Genomic DNA, 22,696 nt, shown 5'->3' on the forward strand with positions numbered 1-22,696 from the left:
AAATTTGAATAGACATCATATTTCAGACATAGATACACACCTAAGCAACTTCCACTTATGTCTTGCTCCAAATTATAGAGCAACATCATAACTGTCTCTGGTGCCTTCAGCTTTCCTAAGGCCAAACTGATAAATCTCCAATTTACTTTTCCATTATGAAAGTCTTCAGTCTTTTGTGGTGGTTGTCTTTGATGATAAAATATTCTGTGTTGTCAGGCCGTGTCATTTATTCTATGCAACTGATTCTTTGACACTGCTGCTGGGATCATCTTCAGGATTTTGTGCTTTTTACAGATGGCCAACCGTGAACACCACAAGGTCCTGAAGATCCTAGTGTAGGTTTCAAAATGTCAGTTGTGTACTCATAGAAGAAATACAATGCAGCTGAACAACTCTGGAGATTCTGCCTTCTTTTATATTCTTAGCTATATTATTCCTGTCAGCAGATATGATGCATGAGCTGTTAAACTGATTGTTCTATCTGCTCTTTCAATCATCATGATTATTTAGATGATATTCTTCTATAAGTCTGATGGTATGTCTGCAGTCTCATAGACAGTACACACCAATATTGATTACCACTTCCCCCAGTGATATCAGAAGTTCCAAAGGGATGTCATATATCCCTCCTATCATTTTTGATCTCAGGTCTTCCAAAGCAGCAGCTTATATTGAGCCTCTGATGGCTTTCATTTCTTCTTCTGTTAAGTCTTCAGACAGTTCTTCCCCCTTGCAGATACCTTTTGTGTACTGTTTCCATCTGCCTGCTATTTCCTATGCATTTAACAGTAGAATTACTGCTGAACTTGTCTTGATTTAACTGAAGGTTGTATCATGACATTTCTGTATCCTTTACCAATCCTTTCTAATGACCATTTCTTTTTTGGTTTCTTAATGTTTTTTTCATGCATTCATTTCACCTCTGGTCCCTTGAACTCTCTTATTTCATTCCTAAACTATTTTATTTCTGCATCCCTGAATTTCCCCTTAACATTCTTGCTCTTCCAGCTTTTGTTGACCAATAGAAGTATTTCTTGTGTTACCTAAGGTTCTTTTGCAGTAACCTTCCTTGTACCTATGTCTGGCAGGCAATTCCTGCAGTTGGCCTTCTTAGAAATGTCCTTCCTCTTCACTGAACTATCTACTGTGGTATTAATTACAGTATTTAGAGTATTAGAGAACTTCAAAAAAATTTCACGATTTCTCAGTACTTTGGTATCAATCTCCTTTCCACACCAATTCTGCTGGCAAACTTATCTGCTCTGCATTATTACTGAAGGTTGATCTGAGTATATACAATGAAGAGCCAAAGAAACTGGTACACCTGTCTGATATTGTGTAGGGCTCCCACAAGCATAAGTATCGCAGCAGGGCGTGGCACAGAGTCGACTGAGGTATGAAGTAGTGCTGAAGGGAATTGACACAATGAATCCTGGAGGGTTGTCAATACATTCCTAAGAGTATGGGGTCATGGAGACCTCTTCCAAACAGCACATTGCAAGGCATCCCAGATATGCTTAATAACGTTCATGTGGCCAGTGAAAGTGCTTAAACTCGGAAGAGTGTTCCTATAGCCACTCCGTTGCAATTCTGGATGTGTGGGACGTATCATTTTCCTGCTGGAATTGCCCAGTTCCATCAGAATGCACAATGAACATGAATGTATGCAGGTGATCAGATATGATGCTTAAGTTTGTCAGCTGTCAGGGTCGTACGTAGACATATCAGGGCTCCCATATCACTCCAGCTGCACATGCCCCACATTGTTACAGACCCTCCACCAGCTTGAACAGTTCCCTGCTAATATGCAGGGTCCATGGATTCATAAGGTTGTCTCCATACCCATACACGTCCATCTGATCAATACAATTTGAAACGAGACTTGTCCGACCCTGCAACATGTTTCCAGTCATCAACGGTCCAAAGTCTGTGTTGACAGGGTGAGGTGTAAAGCTTTGTGTTGTGTAGACATCAAGAGTTCTCGAGTGGGCCTTTGGCTCCGAAAGCCCATATCAATGATGTTTCGTTGAATGGTTCGCACGCTCACACTTGCTGATGGCCCAGCATTGAAATCTGTAGCAATTTGCGGAAGGGTTGAACTTCTGTCACATTGAAAGATTCTCTTCAGTCGCCATTGGTCTTGATCTTGCAGGATCTTTTTCCGGCTGCAGCACTGTTGAAGATTTGATGTTTTACCAAATTCCTGATATTGACAGTACACTCATGAAATGGTCATTCGGGAAAAATCCCCAGTTCACCGCCACCTTGTTGGAGATGCCGCGCCCCATCGCTCATGTGCCCACTATAATGCCACATTCAGACTCAATTAAACCTTGAAAACCTGCCATTGTAGCAGCAGTAACTGATCTAACAACTGTGCCAAACACATGTTGTCTTATACATTCGTTTCCGACCGCAGTGCTATATTCTGTCTGTTTATATATCTCTGTATTTGAATACACATGGCTATACTGGTTTCTTTGGCACATCAGTGTACAATCCAGTATCTGATTTCAGATGCTGTGTGGCTAAGATGTGACAAAGCTGGAATCTTTGTGTCTTTGGATCTTTTCCAAGTATACTTCCTACCCTTATTGTGATTTTTGAATGGTATATCTGCCATTACTACCTAAAATTTATCGCAGAATTCAATTATTCTTTCTCTTCTCTCATTCCTACTACCAAGCCTTCTGTCACTGTTTCTTCTATTCCTTTCTCTACAACAGAGTTCCAGTTACCCATCATTAGTAATGTTTCCATCTCCCTTTACATACTGAATTACATACGCTCTCTCCCATATACCTGGGTTACTACTGTTGGCATTATTCTACTGTCGATTCTGACTTTTCCAAGAACACTGAAATTTTCAAAGTAACTCAGTCTGTTGTATCTTCCTTTATGACAAACCCTATTACCATTACACCATTTCCTCCTGCTGCTGTTGCTACTACTATGTTTTCATCTGACCAGAAATTCGTATCTTCTTTCCATTTCACGGACCCCCAACTATGTCTGGATTCATCCTTTGCATTTCCCTTATCAAATTTTCCAGCTTCCCTACCATATTCAAACTTCTGACATTCTCCACCCCACATTGGTTCTCCATCTTTGTCTCATGGCCACCTCTGGCACAGCAGTCTCCTCCTTGGCATCTCAATGGTTACTACTCCAGAACCTGACAGTGGGGAGGTTGCCATGACACTTTCTAAATAGAAGCAACATGTCCTGTAGACACACACCACATGCCTCTACTGCATTTGTTTCCATTGCCTTTTGCATCCTCATACTGTTGGTCATTGTTGATTCTTCCCCCTTTTAGTGGCATTTTTCCAACTCGAAGCCCTGAAACTCTGTCCACTTCTCTGCAGGCTTCGGCAACACATTAGGCAAAATGAGTGCGGCTCTTATATTGAAAGTCTTCAGCTGTCTTCTAATTTTTATTCAAAATTTAAGCAATGGTTGGGTTAAAACCTGGCACTCAGGTCGTTTTGATTACTAGTCAGATAAGTTATCCCAAGATCTTATGTGATCTATAGCCTGATAAACAAAATTGAAAACTGTGCTGTTGCAAGTGGAAATCCTAGCTCTGTAATTAAATTACTACTCCACACTGAAGCCAGAGATCACAGAACTTGTTTTCTGTAAGCAAATTTAAATTATTTGTTATCTTGTGTTTAGAATGGTTCTGATGCTGATTTTTAATTTTTTTTACAGAAACACTGCAAAAAGGCAAAGTCACAATTGTGGCTACAGTATAAACCATCACTGTTCCAGCATATTGGCACACACTCCTCACTCAAGGGAAAGGTGCAAAAACTCAAAGTGAGTGGATAGTTGTATTACAAATATTCGTGTGACCCTTTCTGTCATAATTGAATGTGAATATGAATATGAATATGTAAGATGAAATATGTCTTATGTTTCAAATACTAGACAGTCTGCTTAGTTAAACCTTAGCTTGATGGACAGACTCGATACTAACGCCATCAGATTTATTGTGGCGGAAGAGCTGGGTATTAAACATGAAGTTAAGGGTATGTAAATTTTGAAAGGACAAATGTGATTTCCAACAGCAGTAGGATTAAAGTACGTGATCAATTGGTGCTGTTTTTCTGATACTGTGGACAAGGTAGGAAATTACTATACCAAGAATAGTTCATGGGTTTTATAATGTCTGCTGGACTTAGTTAGTAAACTGAATAACAGAATGTGGTTGAGAGGAACACACTCTTTATTACACGTTCACAAAAGAAACATGAAAGAAGATTGTATTCTTGCAAGAGATCTGGAGACAGGAGGGTTTCAGGTACATTACACAGGTGTAAGACAAAGATTTTGAACTCGTGTTTTAAACAAATATTTTTAGGGGCAATTGTGGTCCCTGGCCATTATTTATTGGTTATGAACATAAAATTAAAAATGAAGAAATTGCAGGAAGGTAGGAAATTAAGATGATCAAGCCTAGATAGATTGAAAGAACTAGAGGTTATTGAGAGATTCAGTGGGAGAATTAGGCAACAGCTGACTGAAATAGGAACAAAGAATAAGGTAGGTGATAAATGTATATCTTAGATAGATGAAATAGTGAAGACAACAAGGCTCAAATAGGCAATAAGGCAAGACCCACTAGAAATCCTTGGATAACACACAAGAAGTTGAAAGGGGAGAATATAAAAATGCAGTTCAGAAAGCATGCAAAAGGAATACGAACTTATAAAAAAAGTGCAAAAACACAATATGGGGGCTAGAAGAGAAATGTAAAGCTGTACAGGAGCCAGCCATCATGAAACTATGCTAGCTGGTGCGGTAGATACATCAGTCGGACAAAGTATTCTCAAACTTGAAGCCTGTAAAAATTCCAATTCTACAGCAGACAGGTGATGACATGTATCTACATCTACATCTACATCTACATCCGTACTCCGCAAGCCACCTGACGGTGTGTGGCGGAGGGTACCCTGAGTACCTCTATCGGTTCTCCCTTCTATTCCAGTCTCGTATTGTACGTGGAAAGAAGGATTTGTCGGTATGCTTCTGTGTGGGCTCTAATCTCTCTGATTTTATCCTCATGGTCTCTTCGCGAGATATACGTAGGAGGGAGCAATATACTGCTTGACTCTTCGGTGAAGGTATGTTCTCGAAACTTCAACAAAAGCCCGTACCGAGCTACTGAGCGTCTCTCCTGCAGAGTCTTCCACTGGAGTTTATCTATCATCTCCGTAACGCTTTCGCAATTACTAAATGATCCTGTAACGAAGCGCGCTGCTCTCCGTTGGATCTTCTCTATCTCTTCTATCAACCCTACCTGGTGCGGATCCCACACTGCTGAGCAGTATTCAAGCATTGGGCGAACAAGCGTACTGTAACCTACTTCCTTTGTTGTCGGATTGCATTTCCTTAGGATTCTTCCAATGAATCTCAGTCTGGCATCTGCTTTACCGACGATCAACTTTATATGATCATTCCATTTGAAATCACTCCTAATGCGTACTCCCAGATAATTTATGGAATTAACTGCTTCCAGTTGCTGACCTGCTATTTTGTAGCTAAATGATAAGGGACCTATCTTTCTATGTATTCGCATCACATTACACTTCGCTACATTGAGATTCAATTGCCATTCCGTGCACCATGCGTCAATTCGCTGCAGATCCTCCTGCATTTCAGTACAATTTTCCATTGTTGCAACCTCTCGATACACCACAGCATCATCTGCAAAAAGCCTCAGTGAACTTCCGATGTCATCCACCAGGTCATTTATGTATATTGTGAATAGCAACGGTCCTATGACACTCCCCTGCGGCACACCTGAAATCACTCTTACTTCGGAAGACTTCTCTCCATTGAGAATGACGTGCTGCATTCTGTTATTTAGGAACTCCTCAATCCAATCACACAATTGATCTGATAGTCCGTATGCTCTTACTTTGTTCATTAAACGACTATGGGGAACTGTGTCAAACGCCTTGCGGAAGTCAAGAAACACGGCATCTACCTGTGAACCCGTGTCTAAGGCCCTCTGAGTCTCGTGGACGAATAGCGCGAGCTGGGTTTCACACGATCGTCTTTTTCGAAACCCATGCTGATTCCTACAGAGTAGATTTCTAGTCTCCAGAAAAGACATTATACTCGAACATAATACGTGTTCCAAAATTCTACAACTGATCGACGTTAGATATATAGGTCTATAGTTCTGCACATCTGTTCGACGTCCCTTCTTGAGAACGGGGATGACCTGTGCCCTTTTCCAATCCTTTGGAACGCTTCGCTCTTCTAGAGACCTACGGTACACCGCTGCAAGAAGGGGGGCAAGTTCCTTCGCGTACTCTGTGTAAAATCGAACTGGTATCCCATCAGGACCAGCGGCCTTTCCTCTTTTGAGCGATTTTAATTGTTTCTCTATCCCTCTGTCGTCTACTTCGATATCTACCATTTTGTCAACTGTGCGACAATCTAGAGAAGGAAGCACAGTGCAGTCTTCCTCTGTGAAACAGCTTTGGAAGAAGACATTTAGTAATTCGGCCTTTAGTCTGTCATCCTCTGTTTCAGTACCATTTTGGTCACAGAGTGTCTGGACATTTTGTTTTGATCCACCTACCGCTTTGACATAGGACCAAAATTTCTTAGGATTTTCTGCCAAGTCAGTACATAGAACGTTACTTTCGAATTCATTGAAAGCCTCTCGCATAGCCCTCCTCACACTACATTTCGCTTCGCGTAATTTTTGTTTGTCTGCAAGGCTTTGGCTATGTTTATGTTTGCTGTGAAGTTCCCTTTGCTTCCGCAGCAGTTTTCTAACTCGGTTGTTGTACCACGGTGGCTCTTTTCCATCTCTTACGATCTTGCTTGGCACATACTCATCTAACGCATATTGTACGATGGTTTTGAACTTTGTCCACTGATCCTCAACACTATCTGTACTTGAGCCAAAACTTTTGTGTTGAGCCGTCAGGTACTCTGTAATCTGCTTTTTGTCACTTTTGCTAAACAGAAAAATCTTCCTACCTTTTTTAATATTTCTATTTACGGCTGAAATCATCGACGCAGTAACTGCTTTATGATCGCTGATTCCCTGTTCTGCATTAACTGATTCAAATAGTTCGGGTCTGTTTGTCACCAGAAGGTCTAATATATTATCGCCACGAGTCGGTTTTCTGTTTAACTGCTCAAGGTAGTTTTCAGATAAAGCACTTAAAAATATTTCACTGGATTCTTTGTCCCTGCCACCCGTTATGAACGTTTGAGTCTCCCAGTCTATATCCGGCAAATTAAAATCTCCACCCAGAACTATAACATGGTGGGGAAATCTACTCGAAATATTTTCCAAATTATTCTTCAGGTGCTGAGCCACAACAGCTGCTGAGCCCGGGGGCCTATAGAGACATCCAATTACCATGTCTGAGCCTGCTTTAACCGTGACCTTCACCCAAATCATTTCACAATTCGAATCTCCGTCAATTTCCTTCGATACTATTGCACTTCTTATCGCTATAAACACGCCTCCCCCTTCACTGTCCAGCCTATCTCTGCGGTATACATTCCAATCAGAGTTTAGGATTTCATTACTGTTTACGTCTGGTTTCAGCCAACTTTCTGTTCCTAGTACTATATGGGCGTTGTGACCGTTTATCAATGAGAGCAGTTCTGGGACCTTTCTATAGACGCTTCTGCAGTTTACTATTAGCACATTAATATTGTTATTCCTTGTTGCATTTTGCCTACTCCTGCCTTGCCGCGTCTCAGGAGGCGTCTTGTCGGGCCTAGGGAGGGAATTCTCTAACCTAAAAAAAACCCATGTGCACTCCACACGTACTCCGCTACCCTCGTAGCCGCTTCCGGCGTGTAGTGCACGCCTGACCTATTCAGGGGGACCCTACATTTCTCCACCCGATAGCGGAGGTCGAGAAATTTGCACCCCAGCTCTCCGCAGAATCGTCTGAGCCTCTGGTTTAAGCCTTCCACTCGGCTCCAAACCAGAGGACCGCGATCGGTTCTCGGAACGATACTACAAATAGTTAGCTCTGATTCCACCCCGCGAGCGAGGCTTTCCACCTTGACCAACTCCGCCAACCGCCTGTACGAACTGAGGATGACCTCTGAACCCAGACGGCAAGAGTCATTGGTGCCGACATGAGCAACAATTTGCAGTCGGGTGCACCCAGTGCTCTCTATCGCCGCCGGTAGGGCCTCCTCCACATCTCGGATGAGACCCCCCGGCAAGCAGACAGAGTGAACACTGGCCTTCTTCCCCGAGCTTTCCGCTATTTCCCTAAGGGGCTCCATCACCCGCCTAACGTTGGAGCTCCCAATAACTAATAAACCCCTCCCCCCGTGTGCCTGCTGAATGTTACCAAATCATCAGTTTAATAAGTTTCGGCATACTGACCCATGTTATGTACGGAAGAATGGGAAAACTGGAAGAAGTTAGCATCAGGGAACATCAGTTTAAGTATACACACATGCTTGGCAATATTTGATCCTATGACTTGTTTTTGAGCACAGATTAAAGAAAGACACGTCTACATTTATAGCTTTTGTAGATTTAGAGAAAACTTTTGACAATGTTGACTGGAATAAACCCTTTGAATTCTGAAGGCAGCAGGGATAAAATACAGGGAGTGAAAGATATGTAAAACAAGGTAAAGGCAACCACTTACCTATAAAGTACTGAAGCATGGCACAGAGAGAATCTATCTCTCTCTCTCTCTCTCTCTCTCTCTCTCTCTCTCTCTCTCTCTCTCTCTCTCTCTCTCATAATCTCAAATGTACTTGCCTACTTGCCTGCCAGAGGATATGCTGGAGTGACAGCCTGTGTAGTGAAGTAGCGCCTCAAGTCATTGAAGTCATTGAAGTCATTAGTGTTGTGGTGCACACCATTTGTGGCAATTGGATAGTAAAGTTTGCTGTTTCTCACAGTTGCCACTGAGGCAATGGACAGTTGGGTACTTGGCATGTCCACATAGAATGATGTACAGTAATTGTTGGTGGATCTGGTAGATAGGACATTGTCTGTTGATAAAGGCTCTGGTAAGGTTATCAGTATGTTTTGACAACACCTGCTTTCCATTGCAGATTCTGTGTCCATAGGTGTCAAGGCTGTAAGGAGGAGACTTTGTGATACAGAATGGGTGACCCGTGTCAAAGTGGAGGTAATTTTGATGGTTGGTGCACATGATATGCATGGATGTATTTTGAGAGGTGGAAATAAATATCTAGGAAGGTGACTCATCGAGTTTAGAAGGAACAGGTGAAGTGGATTTGGAAGTAGGTTTTGAGGTTATGGAGGAAGGAGCAAATGCTTTCCTGCCACTAGTCCAGATCATGAACATGTTGTTAATGAATATGAAGTGTTGATTGGATAGAAATGATTTCTCCAGATGGCCCAGAAATAAGTTGGCATTGTATGGAGCCACGTTATGGTACCCATGGCAGTAAGATAGATTTCCACATTTTTTTTTTTTTAGAGATTTGGCCTTTGAAAGTGAAATAATTGTGTGTCAGGATATAGTTTGCTCAGGGATTAGGAAAGAGGTGGTGTGTTTGGTATGTGAAGGATATTGGGAAAGGTACTACTCCATGACCACAAGGTCATGAGCATAGAGATGTTGACATATAAGGATGTCTCATTCATAGTGAACAACAAGGAGTCTAGTGGCAATGGGGCAGGAATTGTGAAAAGGTGGTGAAGAAAGTGAAAACCGTGTTGAATGTAGGGTTTGAACATGTTAATCAAGAGGTGGAGGGTCATTCTGTGGAAACATTGTAATCAGCCCTAATTAGATGACCAGTGGGGAGACCTGTGGCATCAGCATTGTGGAGTTTGGGAAGTTGGTAAATGGTAGGATTGCAGGGTGTTGCTGGTGTGATGGAGGAGATGAATTTGAATTTGGGTGTCAGCTTTTGGAATGGACCTAAAGCCTTGAAGAACTTCTGGAGGTCCTGTTGGACTTCTGAGATGTTATCATGGTTGTAAGGTTTGTATGCAGGACCTCCAGCAATGTAAGGCCTTAGGTCCGTGCCAAAACCTGACACCAGAATCCATCTTCCTCTTCACACCTGCAACCACCTCACATTCCTCCCTTTTACGTACTCCCCACAGGTTTCCCCAGTAATGTCCCATTCGCTGAGTGCAATGCTCTCACAGAATGAACCTCTGTCTTGCTTGACCAACATCTCCAAACTTCTTGTTTGTGAACTTCAATCTTCACCACCTTTCCACAGTTCCTGTTCTGTTGTCACCAGGTTCCATGTTGCTCAATTTGAATATGACATCATTATATGCCAACATCCCCCACGTCCATGGCCTTGTGCAATGGAACACTAATTTTGCCAATGTCATTCACATAGCAAATCTACCACCTCTTTCCTAATCCCCCTAGCAAACCATATTCTGGCCCACAGTTACTTCATGTTCAAAGGCCAGACGTACACAAAAAAAAAAAAACCTGTGACACTGCCATGGGTACCCACATCACACCATCTTATGCATACTTATGAGCCATCTGGAGGAATAGTTTCCATCCATCAACACCTAAAACCTGTCATCTGGTTCAGATTCTTTGGTGACATTTCCATGATCTGGGCTCAAGGCAGGACAGCCTTAACTCATTCCTTCATAACCTCAGCATCTATTCCCTAATCCACTCTACCCTGTTCTCCTTAACTCATACAGCCACCTTCCTTGATGTTGATCTCTACCTGTCGGATGACTCCATAAATATGTCCATTTATATTAGGTCTACCAACCACAACAGTACCTCCACCTTGACAGCTGCCACCCATTCCACGTCAAAAAGACTCTTCATTAAAGCCTTGTCATTTGTAGCCACTGCATTTGTAGTGGAAATCAGGAGTCTTCGAAATAGAGATACAATTTTACCAAAGCAGTGGAAACAGCATTGAGAGCAATGTATCAATTGTGAAGGAGAATATTTCAAAGGAGACCATGCACAATAAGTAGAAGGTAATCATAGAAAACAATTGCAGACGTATTTCTGGAATTTTTTGAACAGACCTCGTATTTAATACTTCTTACTGTTTTGTATTTTCTAAGAATCTCCAAAAGATCTTTTATCCCACAAGACTGTGGAAGTTGTTATATATGTTGCCTGTACCTGCCCATATATACGCATCAGTTACTGTTAACTTTTGCCTATTGGCATTTCTGTGCCATTTCCTGAATCAAAGTGCAACAAAATTATTTTTTTTTTGTAAGCAAACATGGACACGAGCAAGTTTCAACCTCAAAAGAAGTATTTTCCAAATGTTGTTACTAAAGCAGGATGGTTTTATTCTTTAGTTAATCAACTTCTCTAGAGCAAAATGCATATTAAGTTTAAATTTTGTTCAGTTCCTCTGCCTATATTGCATTTGAATTAGTTATGCCTATTTGTTCTGTAAGTTTACAAAGACTGATTATCTGTTCTGCCAAGTGTAAAAACTCTCCTAGTCTTCCTGTTGGATTTATTGACTGTAAGAACCTTTCTTTTTATGACACTGTGGTCACTAATTCTTGCCTCTTCACTGACAGTGATGGTACAGTCAGATCTGCTTGTAGCCACAAAGTAAACTGTTTACCTGGCAAGTGCAGCAGCACTGTTGTGTTCACACCTAAGAATGGAGGAGAGGTTATAACTGTGTACACTCCAGTACTCTTATTAGAAAAGTGCTGTCACATGCTACACGTTTGTAGATGCCATTGAGCAATATACCTATTAATAATAAGAGCAGAAATGGATTGTCAAGTACGAGGCGACTTCGAAAATTGACACATTATTATGGCATGTCGAGTAACTTTCATTGAATATACTTCAAAGTGTCACAGATACATGGCACTACTTTTCAACATAGTCACCATGTATCTCTAAGTCGGAATGTTCTACCAATCATTCACTTCCTTGATGATAGAGATCCATTCCATCTGCCTTTTAAAAACGCTAGAGATAAAGTGCTCACTGAGACTGTTCCATTATAATGAGTTTGTAAGCCATTTTGACAGACATGGGCCATGTAAGAGGTGCAGGGAATTTAGTGCCCGACTGTCTTTTGCATATTTGTGAGATTTCACAGATTATATACTTCCATAAGCTCACGGTGGAACAGACTGTGGGTTCAGAAACTGCTAAATGGTGTGCCAACAGATGTTGTGGTCTTCAGTCCTGAGACTGGTTTGATGGAGCTCTCCATGCGACTCTATCCTGTGCAAGCTTCATCATCTCCCAGTACCTACTACAACCTACATCCTTCTGAATCTGCTTAGTGTATTCATCTCTTGGTCGTCTCCCTCTACGATTTTTACCCTCCACGCAGCCCTCCAATACGAAATTGGTGATCCCTTGATGCCTCAGAACATGTCCTACCAACCGATCCCTTCTTCTGGTCAAGTTGTGCCACCAACTCCTCTTCTCCCCAATTCTATTCAATACCTCCTCATTAGTTATGTTATCTACCCATCTAATCTTCAGCATTCTTCTGTAGCACCACATTTCGAAAGCTTCTATTCTATTCTTGGTTAAACTATCTGTTGTCCATGTTTCACTTCCATACATGGCTACACTCCATACAAATAGTTTCAGAAATGACTTCCTGACACTTAACTCTATACTCGATGTTAACATACTTCTCTTCTTCAGAAACGCTTTCCTTGCCATTGCCAGTCTACATTTTATATCCTCTCTACTTCGACCATCATCAGTTATTTTGCTCCCCAAATAGCAAAACTCCTTTACTACTTTGTCTCATTTCCTAATCTAATTCCTTGAGCATCACCCGACTTAATTCGACTACATTCCATTATCCTTGTTTTGCTTCTGTTGATGTTCATCTTATACTCTCCTTTCAAGACACTGTCCATTCCGCTAAATTGGTCTTCGAAGTCCTTCGCTGTCTCTGACAGAATTACAATGTCATTGGCGAACCTCACAGTTTTTATTTCTTCTCCATGGATTTTAATACCTACTCCAAATTTTTCTTTTGTTGCCTTCACTGCTTGCTCAATATACAGATTGAATAACGTCGGGGAGAGACTACAACCCTGTCTCACTCTCTTCCCAACCACTGCTTCCCTTTCATGCCCCTCCACTCTTATAACTGCCATCTGGTTTCTGTACAAATTATAAATAGCCTTTCGCTCCCTGTATTTAACCCCTGCCACTTTTAAAATTTCAAAGAGAGTATTCCAGTCAACATTTTCAGAAGCTTTCTCTAAGTCTACAAATGCTAGAAATGTAGGTTTGCTTTTCCTTAATCTTTCTTCTAAGAGAAGTCGTAAGGTCAGTATTGCCTCACGTGTTCCAGTATTTCTACGGAATCCAAATTGATCTTCCCCGAGGTCGGCTTCTACCAGTTTTTCTATCCGTCTGTAAAGAATTCATGTTGGTATTTTGCAGCTGTGGCTTATTAAACTGATAGTTCGGTAATTTTCACGTCTGTCAACGCCTGCTTTCTTTGGGATTGGAATTATTATATTCTTCTTAAAGTCTGAGAGTATTTTGCCTGTTTCATACATCTTGCTCACCAGATGGTAGAGTTTTGTCAGGACTGGCTCTCTCAAGGCCTTCAGTAGTTCCAATGGAATGTTGTCTACTCCGGGGGCCTTGTTTCGACTCAGGTCTTTCAGTGCTCTGTCAAACTCTTCACGCAGTATCGTATCTCCCGTTTCATCTTCATCTATATCCTCTTCCATTTCCATAATATTGTGCTCAAGTGCATCGCCCTTGTATAGACCCTCTGTATACTCCTTCCACCTTTCTGCTTTCCCCTCTGTGCTTAGAACTGGGTTTCCTCTGAGCTCTTGATGTTCATACAAGTGACTCTCTTTTCTCCTAAGGTCTTGTTAATTTTCCTGTAGGCAGTATCTATCTTACCCCTAGTGAGATACGCCTCTACATCCTGAAAACAACAACATGTCTCGCATGACCGCTTTTCCTAAAACCATGCTGGTTTCTGCAGATAAGCTTCTCAGTCTAGAAAGGTCATTATGTCTGAACTCACAATGTGTTCCATGCTTCTAGAATGAATAGATGTCATTGAAATTGGCCAGTAATTACGTGCATCCAATTTTCTACCCGTTGTATAGATTGCTATGCATCTTTATCATGTTATGTAATTTAATAACTTTTTGACTGTTCTTGTTGTTAAGTAATTTTGGCAAGATTTGAAATAATTATGAATTTCAGTCATTCATTGTGCGCTGTGCATATTCTATTTATGTAGTGGAGGTCCATGCCTACAGGATTTAGTTGGAGATAGTTTGACTGAAGTAGTGAGGGAATAGTTTTCTTCCAAAATTTTGTCAATGGAGTAAGAGCAGGTTGGTGCTGCTTAATTAATTCCCAAAGTTCCCTAAGTACTTCTATTTTTTTCTGTCCATTTCTGCTTCATAATCCAAAGTTTTCCTATCATGGTCATAGATTGTAAGTGAACATGAAATGAAACTCTGCATTTGTGGCAATGAAATGTTTGGCATTGTTATTCAGGGGAGTTTCTATGAATCCACAGTTTGTCTGAATAAACCACTAGCCACTTTAATTCTGATGCTTCATTTTTTTGTACAAAAATCTAATGCAATGGCTCTTCTGCACATAACTGTTACTTGGGCACCTCTTAAAATAACTTTCTATCGATGAGTTTCTTTGCCACCTCTGAAGTCCAGTTGTGTGTGACAAAATGTGTGAAGCTTTTACAAAGAGAGTATTTCTTCATATTGTTAACAGTATCCCAGAAACTACTGTCTAATATAATTTTACTTAATCTCCTTTGAGGCAGATGCTTGAAGCCTGCCCCAACCAGCATTGTGTCATTCCTCCTGTTACCTTCCCACTATTGACTTATTTAACTTGTCAGCAATTACTTGCACATTCCATGGTATCTGCCAGCACTATCACACCTTCCTCATTCTCATTGTCAATAAGATTAATGGTGTTAACAAGCTGTTGTAGATGCTACAAATGCAGTTTCCTCAATTACTATTCATGGTGAATTTTTTACACTTCCACTGTGAGATAATGCCTGTAACTTTGAACTGCAATGACAAGATCAGACTAATTGCAATTTGCACAGAGGCATTAAAGCAAGTACTCTTCCCACACTGTACATGCAAGAAAATGAAATGAGTGTATGGCATTGTTGACCGGTAGGCCCCCATCCGACGAAGTTCAGCCTCCTGAAAGTTGAATGGGAAGGAACACTAATGCATACTTTGGTGGGAAACACCCTTTGGCTGCAGCACACTTCACAGTGGCGTAGATGTAGGTGGAGATGAATGAGGGTACAGGTACAAACTGGTGCTGCACTAGACTAGTCGCCCTTTTGTTCATGAACAAATCAGGTCACTGTCTGCCCGATATCATATACGTGTTCAGATGTGCACACAGGATATGACAAAGTCTATAAAAATTATGAACATTTGTCATGAAATAGGAAATTTTCAGATAATGATATTTTGAATACATGCACCACTAAAGCAACTTTATTTACAGGATAAGCAGTTTGGCCGGGTGGCACTGTTTTTCCCACACAAGAATCCAGAAGCATCAGTGAAGTCTGGTATCAAGCATTACAAGCAGTACAGCTTGGCTCGGGCATATGTGGGTGAAACTTTCTTCTGGGGGCTCCTGCCTCAGCCTGGAGACCAGCTCACATTCACCTTCAGGCAACCAATTCTAATCAAACGGTCAGTCTTGTTTGACTCTTGTGCGTATATTTTTTTTTTCTTTTGGCATGCATACTGATGTATAATTCTATGTACATTGTATGTAGCATATATTTTTAGTTTAATTGGAATATAATGTCGTCGTAGTCGCCCCCCCCCCCTCCCCTTCGCCCCTCTCACTCTGCTGCCACCTAAAAGAAATTGAGGTTGTCTGTTGAGAAAGCAACAACAGTAAAATTTGACAAGTTGGAACTTTTTCCCTTCTAAAATGGAGAACATTAGAAATTCTCTCAAAATTAAAAGCTATATTGAATGTATGATCATATTTATTGTCCTCACATACCAACTATTGTCCTTTCTGAAATACGTAATGAATTGGTAACTAATGGCATTTTATTATAGGTATACTAAAATAGGCAATTGTTAATGCCCTTACAAAAAGTGACAATAGTAATGTTAATAGCTTCATCATTATTCTTCTTCTTCCTCTTATCTCCTTGGGATTGGCATGTTGCACAGGGTTTAACAATGTGTGTGTCAGCTGGTGACCAGATTCCCTTTCTGATGCTACCAGTCCCCCCAGAAATGGAATTTTTATACCCCATCTATCTGCATCTAGAGTAAACACAATGTTAGTGTCGGAACATTTTTTAAATGTTGGTGTAGAATGTATATGAGGTGGGACATGGGTACCAGTTCATCTAGTTGCATGTGGGAAACCACCAAAAATCCACATCCATGGTGTCTGGCTTATCAGCCCTTGTCATTAATCTGCAAAGCGGATTCAATACAGGGCAGGCTCGCCTTCCCAAACCCAAGAAGCTGCTCCTTGACATGCTAGCCTATCTGGGTGGGTTTTAATAGCATCATTGTTGGCATGTTATGAGGTTTTTGTGATTATAATGTACTCAAGAATAGTTCTGATTTGGCAATAACAGTATACTTATTAAATGACAATTTGTAGTTTTTAATGTTTGCTCAGCTAGAGTGCTATTGATTTGTACATTCTCAAAATTTTAAAAGTTTAGTTAACAATACTGCAACAGTATCTTTTTGCCCTCTCCAAAGCATATGGCAATGCAAATTACATCATCTTGTAAGATGAGAGATTTTATAGAATTAGTTATGTACTTAAAAGATAGCGTATCAAACTTCATGAACAGAACTCATAAATTTATGATACTTCATTCAGCAAATGTAGTTTGGGTAAAAGATGTGTCGGTGGTGCCTTGCATTCAGTGATATTGCCTCTTTCATCTTATATTCGGTGATCTAGCTATGTAGTTTCTTTTGCTGGTACTTCTTAGGAAGTAGACAATGACTGATTTGATTGAGAAAAATTATTAGTGACTCACAAACTGTACAGTTTATTCCTAAACTCATCACTCACTTCAAAAACTTTAACTAGACCCAACCTGTATGCCACAATACAACATCAGTCACTCCACACACAAACTTTATGGCATTTGGTGTGGATAATTAGCCTGTAAAAACATAAGTGAATGAGGTCAACCAATGAAACTCTAGCCAACTCTGCACTGCAACAATTAGGCCACAAAACGCACATGCACTAAGCAACAACAATCTCAATTTGAGAATGTGTTGTCAGCAAGCAAAATAACTAGAAATTATGATTGGGCTAAACCAGCAGTAGCCACAGCAACATAATGGCATAATCTCCAATGAAGCTAATCAATAAACTTACGACAAATATCACAGTGGGTCCTAGCAGATGCCCAGAGCTCAAAAAAATAAATTTTGCAAGGAAATTTATGATGCTATAAAGTTACATTATGAAATACATCAATAAAAAAAGGTTCCAGTAGTTAGGAAAGAAACGGTACTTAAATATACACTATGGTAAATCAATAGGTGCATAAATTATACACACTAATGTCATAAGGTGAAAACATACTTTCAAAGAATAAGTACCTATGACATTAATAGAAAAGTCTAACATACAATGTTAAAGAAAATATCCGTGCAAAAGACAAAAAAAAAATTATTTAAAGAATATGTCCATTATACGGGGTGGTCAGAAACAGTATGAAAAGTTTGTAACAGTGCTGCAAGGTAGGTTGTGCTGAGCAAAAATCGTTCAGAAAAAATTTGATATGTTGCATCATTTCAGAGTTAATTAGCAATGAACATAGCCAACGAGGCCATTGCATGCACAGAAACAAGTAGCCCGTAACAGATGGTGTCAACAAATGTGTTCATTTGGTTTCCTAATAGCAAATAAGAAAATAATACAGAAATTGGACATGACACGGTGGAAAGGATCGAACCCAAGCCAAAAGCTGAGCAGTTTTATGGGTTATCACTTACACTATGAGGACAACTGACATTAACTGTAGCTGGTGGGATGCTTGAATTTGCATGTGCAATGTCCTGACTGGCTACTTCCAGTGCTAATTAATTCAAAAATAGTGGAACATATCAAATTTTTTTCTTCATTATTTCTCGGCTCGACCAACCCTGCAAAATCGTTAACAACTTTTCACTCTGTTTCTTACCCCCTGTAGTAGAATTATAAAATTACTGTGAATATCACTATTAATCAACAGGCACTTTTTAGTGTGAAATCCCTAACCATTTCTTCACAAAAACAAATCACTTATTTGACATTTTAAGAAATGTTATTCAACTAATACAATTAGTAAAATTATATTGTATATAAAAGAAACTAGCCCACCTTTTACTGGTTGCAATTGAATGTCTTTTACAGAAGAAATTAATAACCTTTAAATTAGCACATCCCAGTCTTTCTTGTTATTGCTAGTCACTCTCTAAGCAAGATTCATTGGGTTCATAAAAATGTGTATTATTGTGTTGGACAAACATCAACTAATTTTAAAGTCATGTAACATGAGTAATCATATAATTAATAAAGAGTATACATAAGTTTTAGAATATTGGAGCTAGATTTGCTGAGCATGGTTTACCTAGGTAAATAAATATTTGTAAATAAAATAGAAAGAAACTTCCACATGGGAAAAATATATTAAAAACAAAGATTCCAAGGCTTACCAAGCGGGAAAGTGCCGGTAGATAGGCACAATAAATAAAACGCACAAACACACACACAGAATTTCTAGCTTTCGCAACCGACGGTTGCTTCTTCGGGAAAGGGGGAAAGACGAAAGGATGTGGGTTTTAAGGGAGAGGGTAAGGAGTCATTCCAATCCCGGGAGCGGAAAGACTTCCCTTAGGGGGAAAAAAGTCTGTGTGTGTGTGTGTGTGTGTGTGTGTGTGTGTGTGTGTGTGTGTTTTATTTATTGTGCCTATCTACCGGCACTTTCTCGCTTGGTAAGTCTTGGAATCTTTGTTTTTAATATATTTTTCCCATGTGGAATCTATTTTATTTACAAATAAATATTTGTACATAAATACCTCATAATTTGAAAAATTCAGATGAAAATACACTTCCGGTCACAATGTTTCATCTCAGTCACTACAGTCATGAGTAAACAGCTTTGTAAAGAATCGGACAGGCTTGCTTAGTCACATTTAATGGACATTCACATTGTGCCACCTCAGTAAACAAACTGTTTATCATTGTTCGCGGTAGGCCAAACTAGTGATGCTATATCATAAAATGTGAGACTATTAGTCACATGTAAATTAGTGTGAAGTGTGATACAGTTCAAAGGTGTGATTGGGTAATTTTATATACACAATCTACTGCTTGTTGTCATCATCCATAAGAAAATTTTTTCGTGCACCAAAGGTGTTTATATGCAGGTTCTCAGGTACTGATAGAAAATTTATTAACCAAATTGCAGGAAGCATGCTCAACCAGTTCCCTTCTCGAAATCACTGGGAAAAAGTACTCAACCAATCTGCGAGATGCAAAAGCTGTCGAATCAGAATTGCTGTTGTCCACATTGTGACAATACTAATTTTTTCCCCCTTTGTTTTCTTTTGCACCTCTTTTCTTCCCATTTGTTTGCCCCAATTCTGTTTTTGCTTTCTGTTCATCTGAAACATGTTTCTTTCCCATATTAAGCTGTTTTTCTTCTGCTTTGGTGTTTCTTTTTCCTCACAAGTTCAGATTCCATCTGATTGAGACTCCAGGCTCATTCTGAATGCACAGAAGAGTAACTCTACACTTTTTTATGAAATTGATTGGATGTAATTGTTCACATGGGACAAATTCCTTAAACTGTTTGTGAACAAGCAAATTATTGATGATACTGTTCGTGCAACAGTCTGTGCCACTGTTTTCTTTGCATTAGCATTTCTGCTTTATTTTGGATTACATTTGTATCAACTGGCAAGTTGCAGATCGTTAACTTCATGTTTCTTCCAGTTCATGCACTTTCCATTTCTTAATATGAAAATTGTTGTTTCACACTGTCATACTTACACATTTTTTTATTCTGTTAGCATGCATCCTTAGCATGAAAAACTCCATTATTTGTTACTTCACTGTTCATTTAGAACTTCTTTGACGGTTTCTTGCTGAGGGTTTACTATCTGCTGCTGTCTGTTGACAGTGTGTGAACCTTGTATGAAATAAGAGCTGTTGCATGTTGAGCAACTCACTAAATTTCGTAAATTTGTTGAACTTATCCTTCATGTCATTACAAATATATCTTGCTTTTCCACCTAATAATTCATCCAAATCTATTATCAATTTATGACTATTTGCCTTCAATTTTTGACACAAACATTGATTATCTGCCCTCATTTTTTGATTATTTGCGTTTGTCTGTGTACAGGTGTCTTTGAAAAATTGCATTACGAAGTCCACCCTTTGTACATTATCAACATGATAGTTGTCTATCATTGCCTCTTGCGATTTAACATTTATTCAGATTTGAACTTAAATTTTTAGTTTTCTCTACAGTTTGAATTCTGTCTATATATTTTTTCCTGGTCAGTGTTACTTGAAAATTTGGGCACCATTGAAAACTTCACATTTAAGATTTCAGGATATGGTCACCATATACGAGGGTCATCAAAAAAGTTAGTTCAGTTTCTATTTCCATCTGCGGCAGTGCTACGATCGCAGTTCCAAGCATGCGCAGCAGTTACTTTGTTGCAAGGAGAGGACCTGTACGCCATTTTCAGATTCCTGCTGCCGACGTGTGCTTCTTTATAATGTCAGCCGTAATTGAAAATGCCGCTGTGTGTGAAATCAGATCTGTGATTAGTTTTCTAAATGCAAAGAAAGTTAAACCAAAGGAAATTCATCAGCAAATTTGTGAGGTTTACAGACAAAATGCTATGAGTGATTCAATGGTCAGAAGGAGGGTAAGACTTTTCAATGAAGGATGTGGTAAAGTGCACGATGAAGAATGAAGTGGATCCCCAACTGTGGTTACTGATGAACTGGTTCACACAATTGAAGAGGAGATTAACCACAACCGTAAGTTTACACTTAGTGCCCTTTCTATGGAAGTTCCACAAATCTCACAATCAGGTTACCTTCCATTTGGAAAGCGGTTGCATGCAGCGACTGTTATATTGACTTTTAAATTACCAATTGCAGCAATCAGTCATCCTTGCTTAAATTTTATTATGCAGATCTACATTTCAGCTATAAGCTAGCCATTCTCAATGCACTATTATTTTTGCTCAAAGTGTGCAAGTCCTTGTTAATCGGGCTTCACCCACAGTTCATTGAATACTAGTATTGGATACTAGTATTGAATACTAGTATGGGTAGTATTCAATGAACTGTGGGTGAAGCCCGGTCAACAGAGACTTACATGCTTTGAGCAAAAATAATAATGCATTGAGAATGGCTAACTGCGAGCTGAAATCTAGATCTGAATAATAAGATTTAAGCAAGGACCACTGATTGCTGCAATCTATAATTTACAAATCTCACGATCGCTAATGGATGAAATTGTTACTGAATAACTGAAATTTCAAAAACTTTGCTCACACTGGGCACCCAAAATTCTTACTCAACAACACAAGAAACAATGGATGGGCAGTTCACTTCAGTTTTTGACAAGAAATTGTCGTGCAATACAGAACAAGCCCAGAGGATTACTGTTAAAAGGTGTTGTTATCTCTCTCCCTTCCCCCCACCCCCCCCCCCCCCCCCTCCCTGCCCGCCCCTCCACGATAGTGCCCAACCTCACACGGCGAATGTGACCAAACAACTCTTATGGAAATTTCACTGGGACGCATTTGATCATCCCCCTTACCGCCCGGACCTCACTCCTAGCGACTTTCATCTCTTCTTACACCTAAAATCTGTCCTTGGTGGTAAACACTTCAATGATGATGACGAGCTGAAAGAACATGTTACCACATAGTTGCATTCACAGGTGGCAACCTTCTGTGAAGAAGGCATACAAAAACTTGTGCCACACTATGACAAGTGCCTACAAAATTTCAGAAGCTATGTAGAAAAGTAGTTTAACAGTTATAGATTTTTGTACAATAAATATTTCGTTTGTTTCTGTACATGTTTGTTTTATACAACCAAATGAACTTGCTTTGTGGGCATACCTCATATAAGGCAATATGTCGATGGTGCCTTGTATTATATGATGCTACCTCTCTCTTCTTATATTCAATGATCCATTTTCTTTTGCTGGTGATTTTCAGGAAGTGGACAATGATGGATTGGATTGAAAACAATTAGCAAATCTGATACAGTATGGTTTATTCCCAAAATCATCACTCGTTTTGTGCAGCTTAGCTACAGCCAGTTCTGGCAACGTCTGGTATGCCACAATACAACATAAATTGTTTTCACACTGAAGCTTCACACCATTTGGAACACAGTGTGGATAAATAGCATCACATCAGCGAGTGCAGATGACCAATGGCACACTCTAGCAAACTCCATACTGCAACTACTGTGCTACACAATGCAGGCGCATGAAACTACAATTATCGCAATATTGGAATGCATTGCCAGCAGGCAGAGATTACTCTGAAATGGTGGACTCAACTAAATGAGCAGTAGCATAGTGCATAATCTGCAGTAAAGTTACAACAAATGTTACAAAATAAAACAAACTTATCAATGTGGAAGGATTTTAGATCTTCACATGGGGAATCTAACAAAAAGTGCCA

At 39.9% G+C, this 22,696-nt stretch overlaps 1 protein-coding gene across 4 annotated transcripts in view; it reads left to right on the plus strand.

Annotated features, from left to right (window-relative positions):
- LOC126266596 (alpha-1,3-mannosyl-glycoprotein 4-beta-N-acetylglucosaminyltransferase A) overlaps positions 1 to 22,696 on the plus strand; it is a 705,207-nt gene that overhangs the window by 674,331 nt on the left and 8,180 nt on the right. For all 4 annotated transcript variants that reach the window (XM_049970912.1, XM_049970913.1, XM_049970914.1 and 1 more), the window contains 2 exons: positions 3,715 to 3,822; positions 15,480 to 15,673. In XM_049970912.1, the coding sequence (XP_049826869.1) occupies positions 3,715 to 3,822; positions 15,480 to 15,673 (302 nt within the window). The remainder of the gene's footprint in view (positions 1 to 3,714; positions 3,823 to 15,479; positions 15,674 to 22,696) is intronic.

Source organism: Schistocerca gregaria, chromosome 4, assembly GCF_023897955.1.
Source record: "Schistocerca gregaria isolate iqSchGreg1 chromosome 4, iqSchGreg1.2, whole genome shotgun sequence".
NCBI classification, from domain to species: domain Eukaryota; kingdom Metazoa; phylum Arthropoda; class Insecta; order Orthoptera; family Acrididae; genus Schistocerca; species Schistocerca gregaria.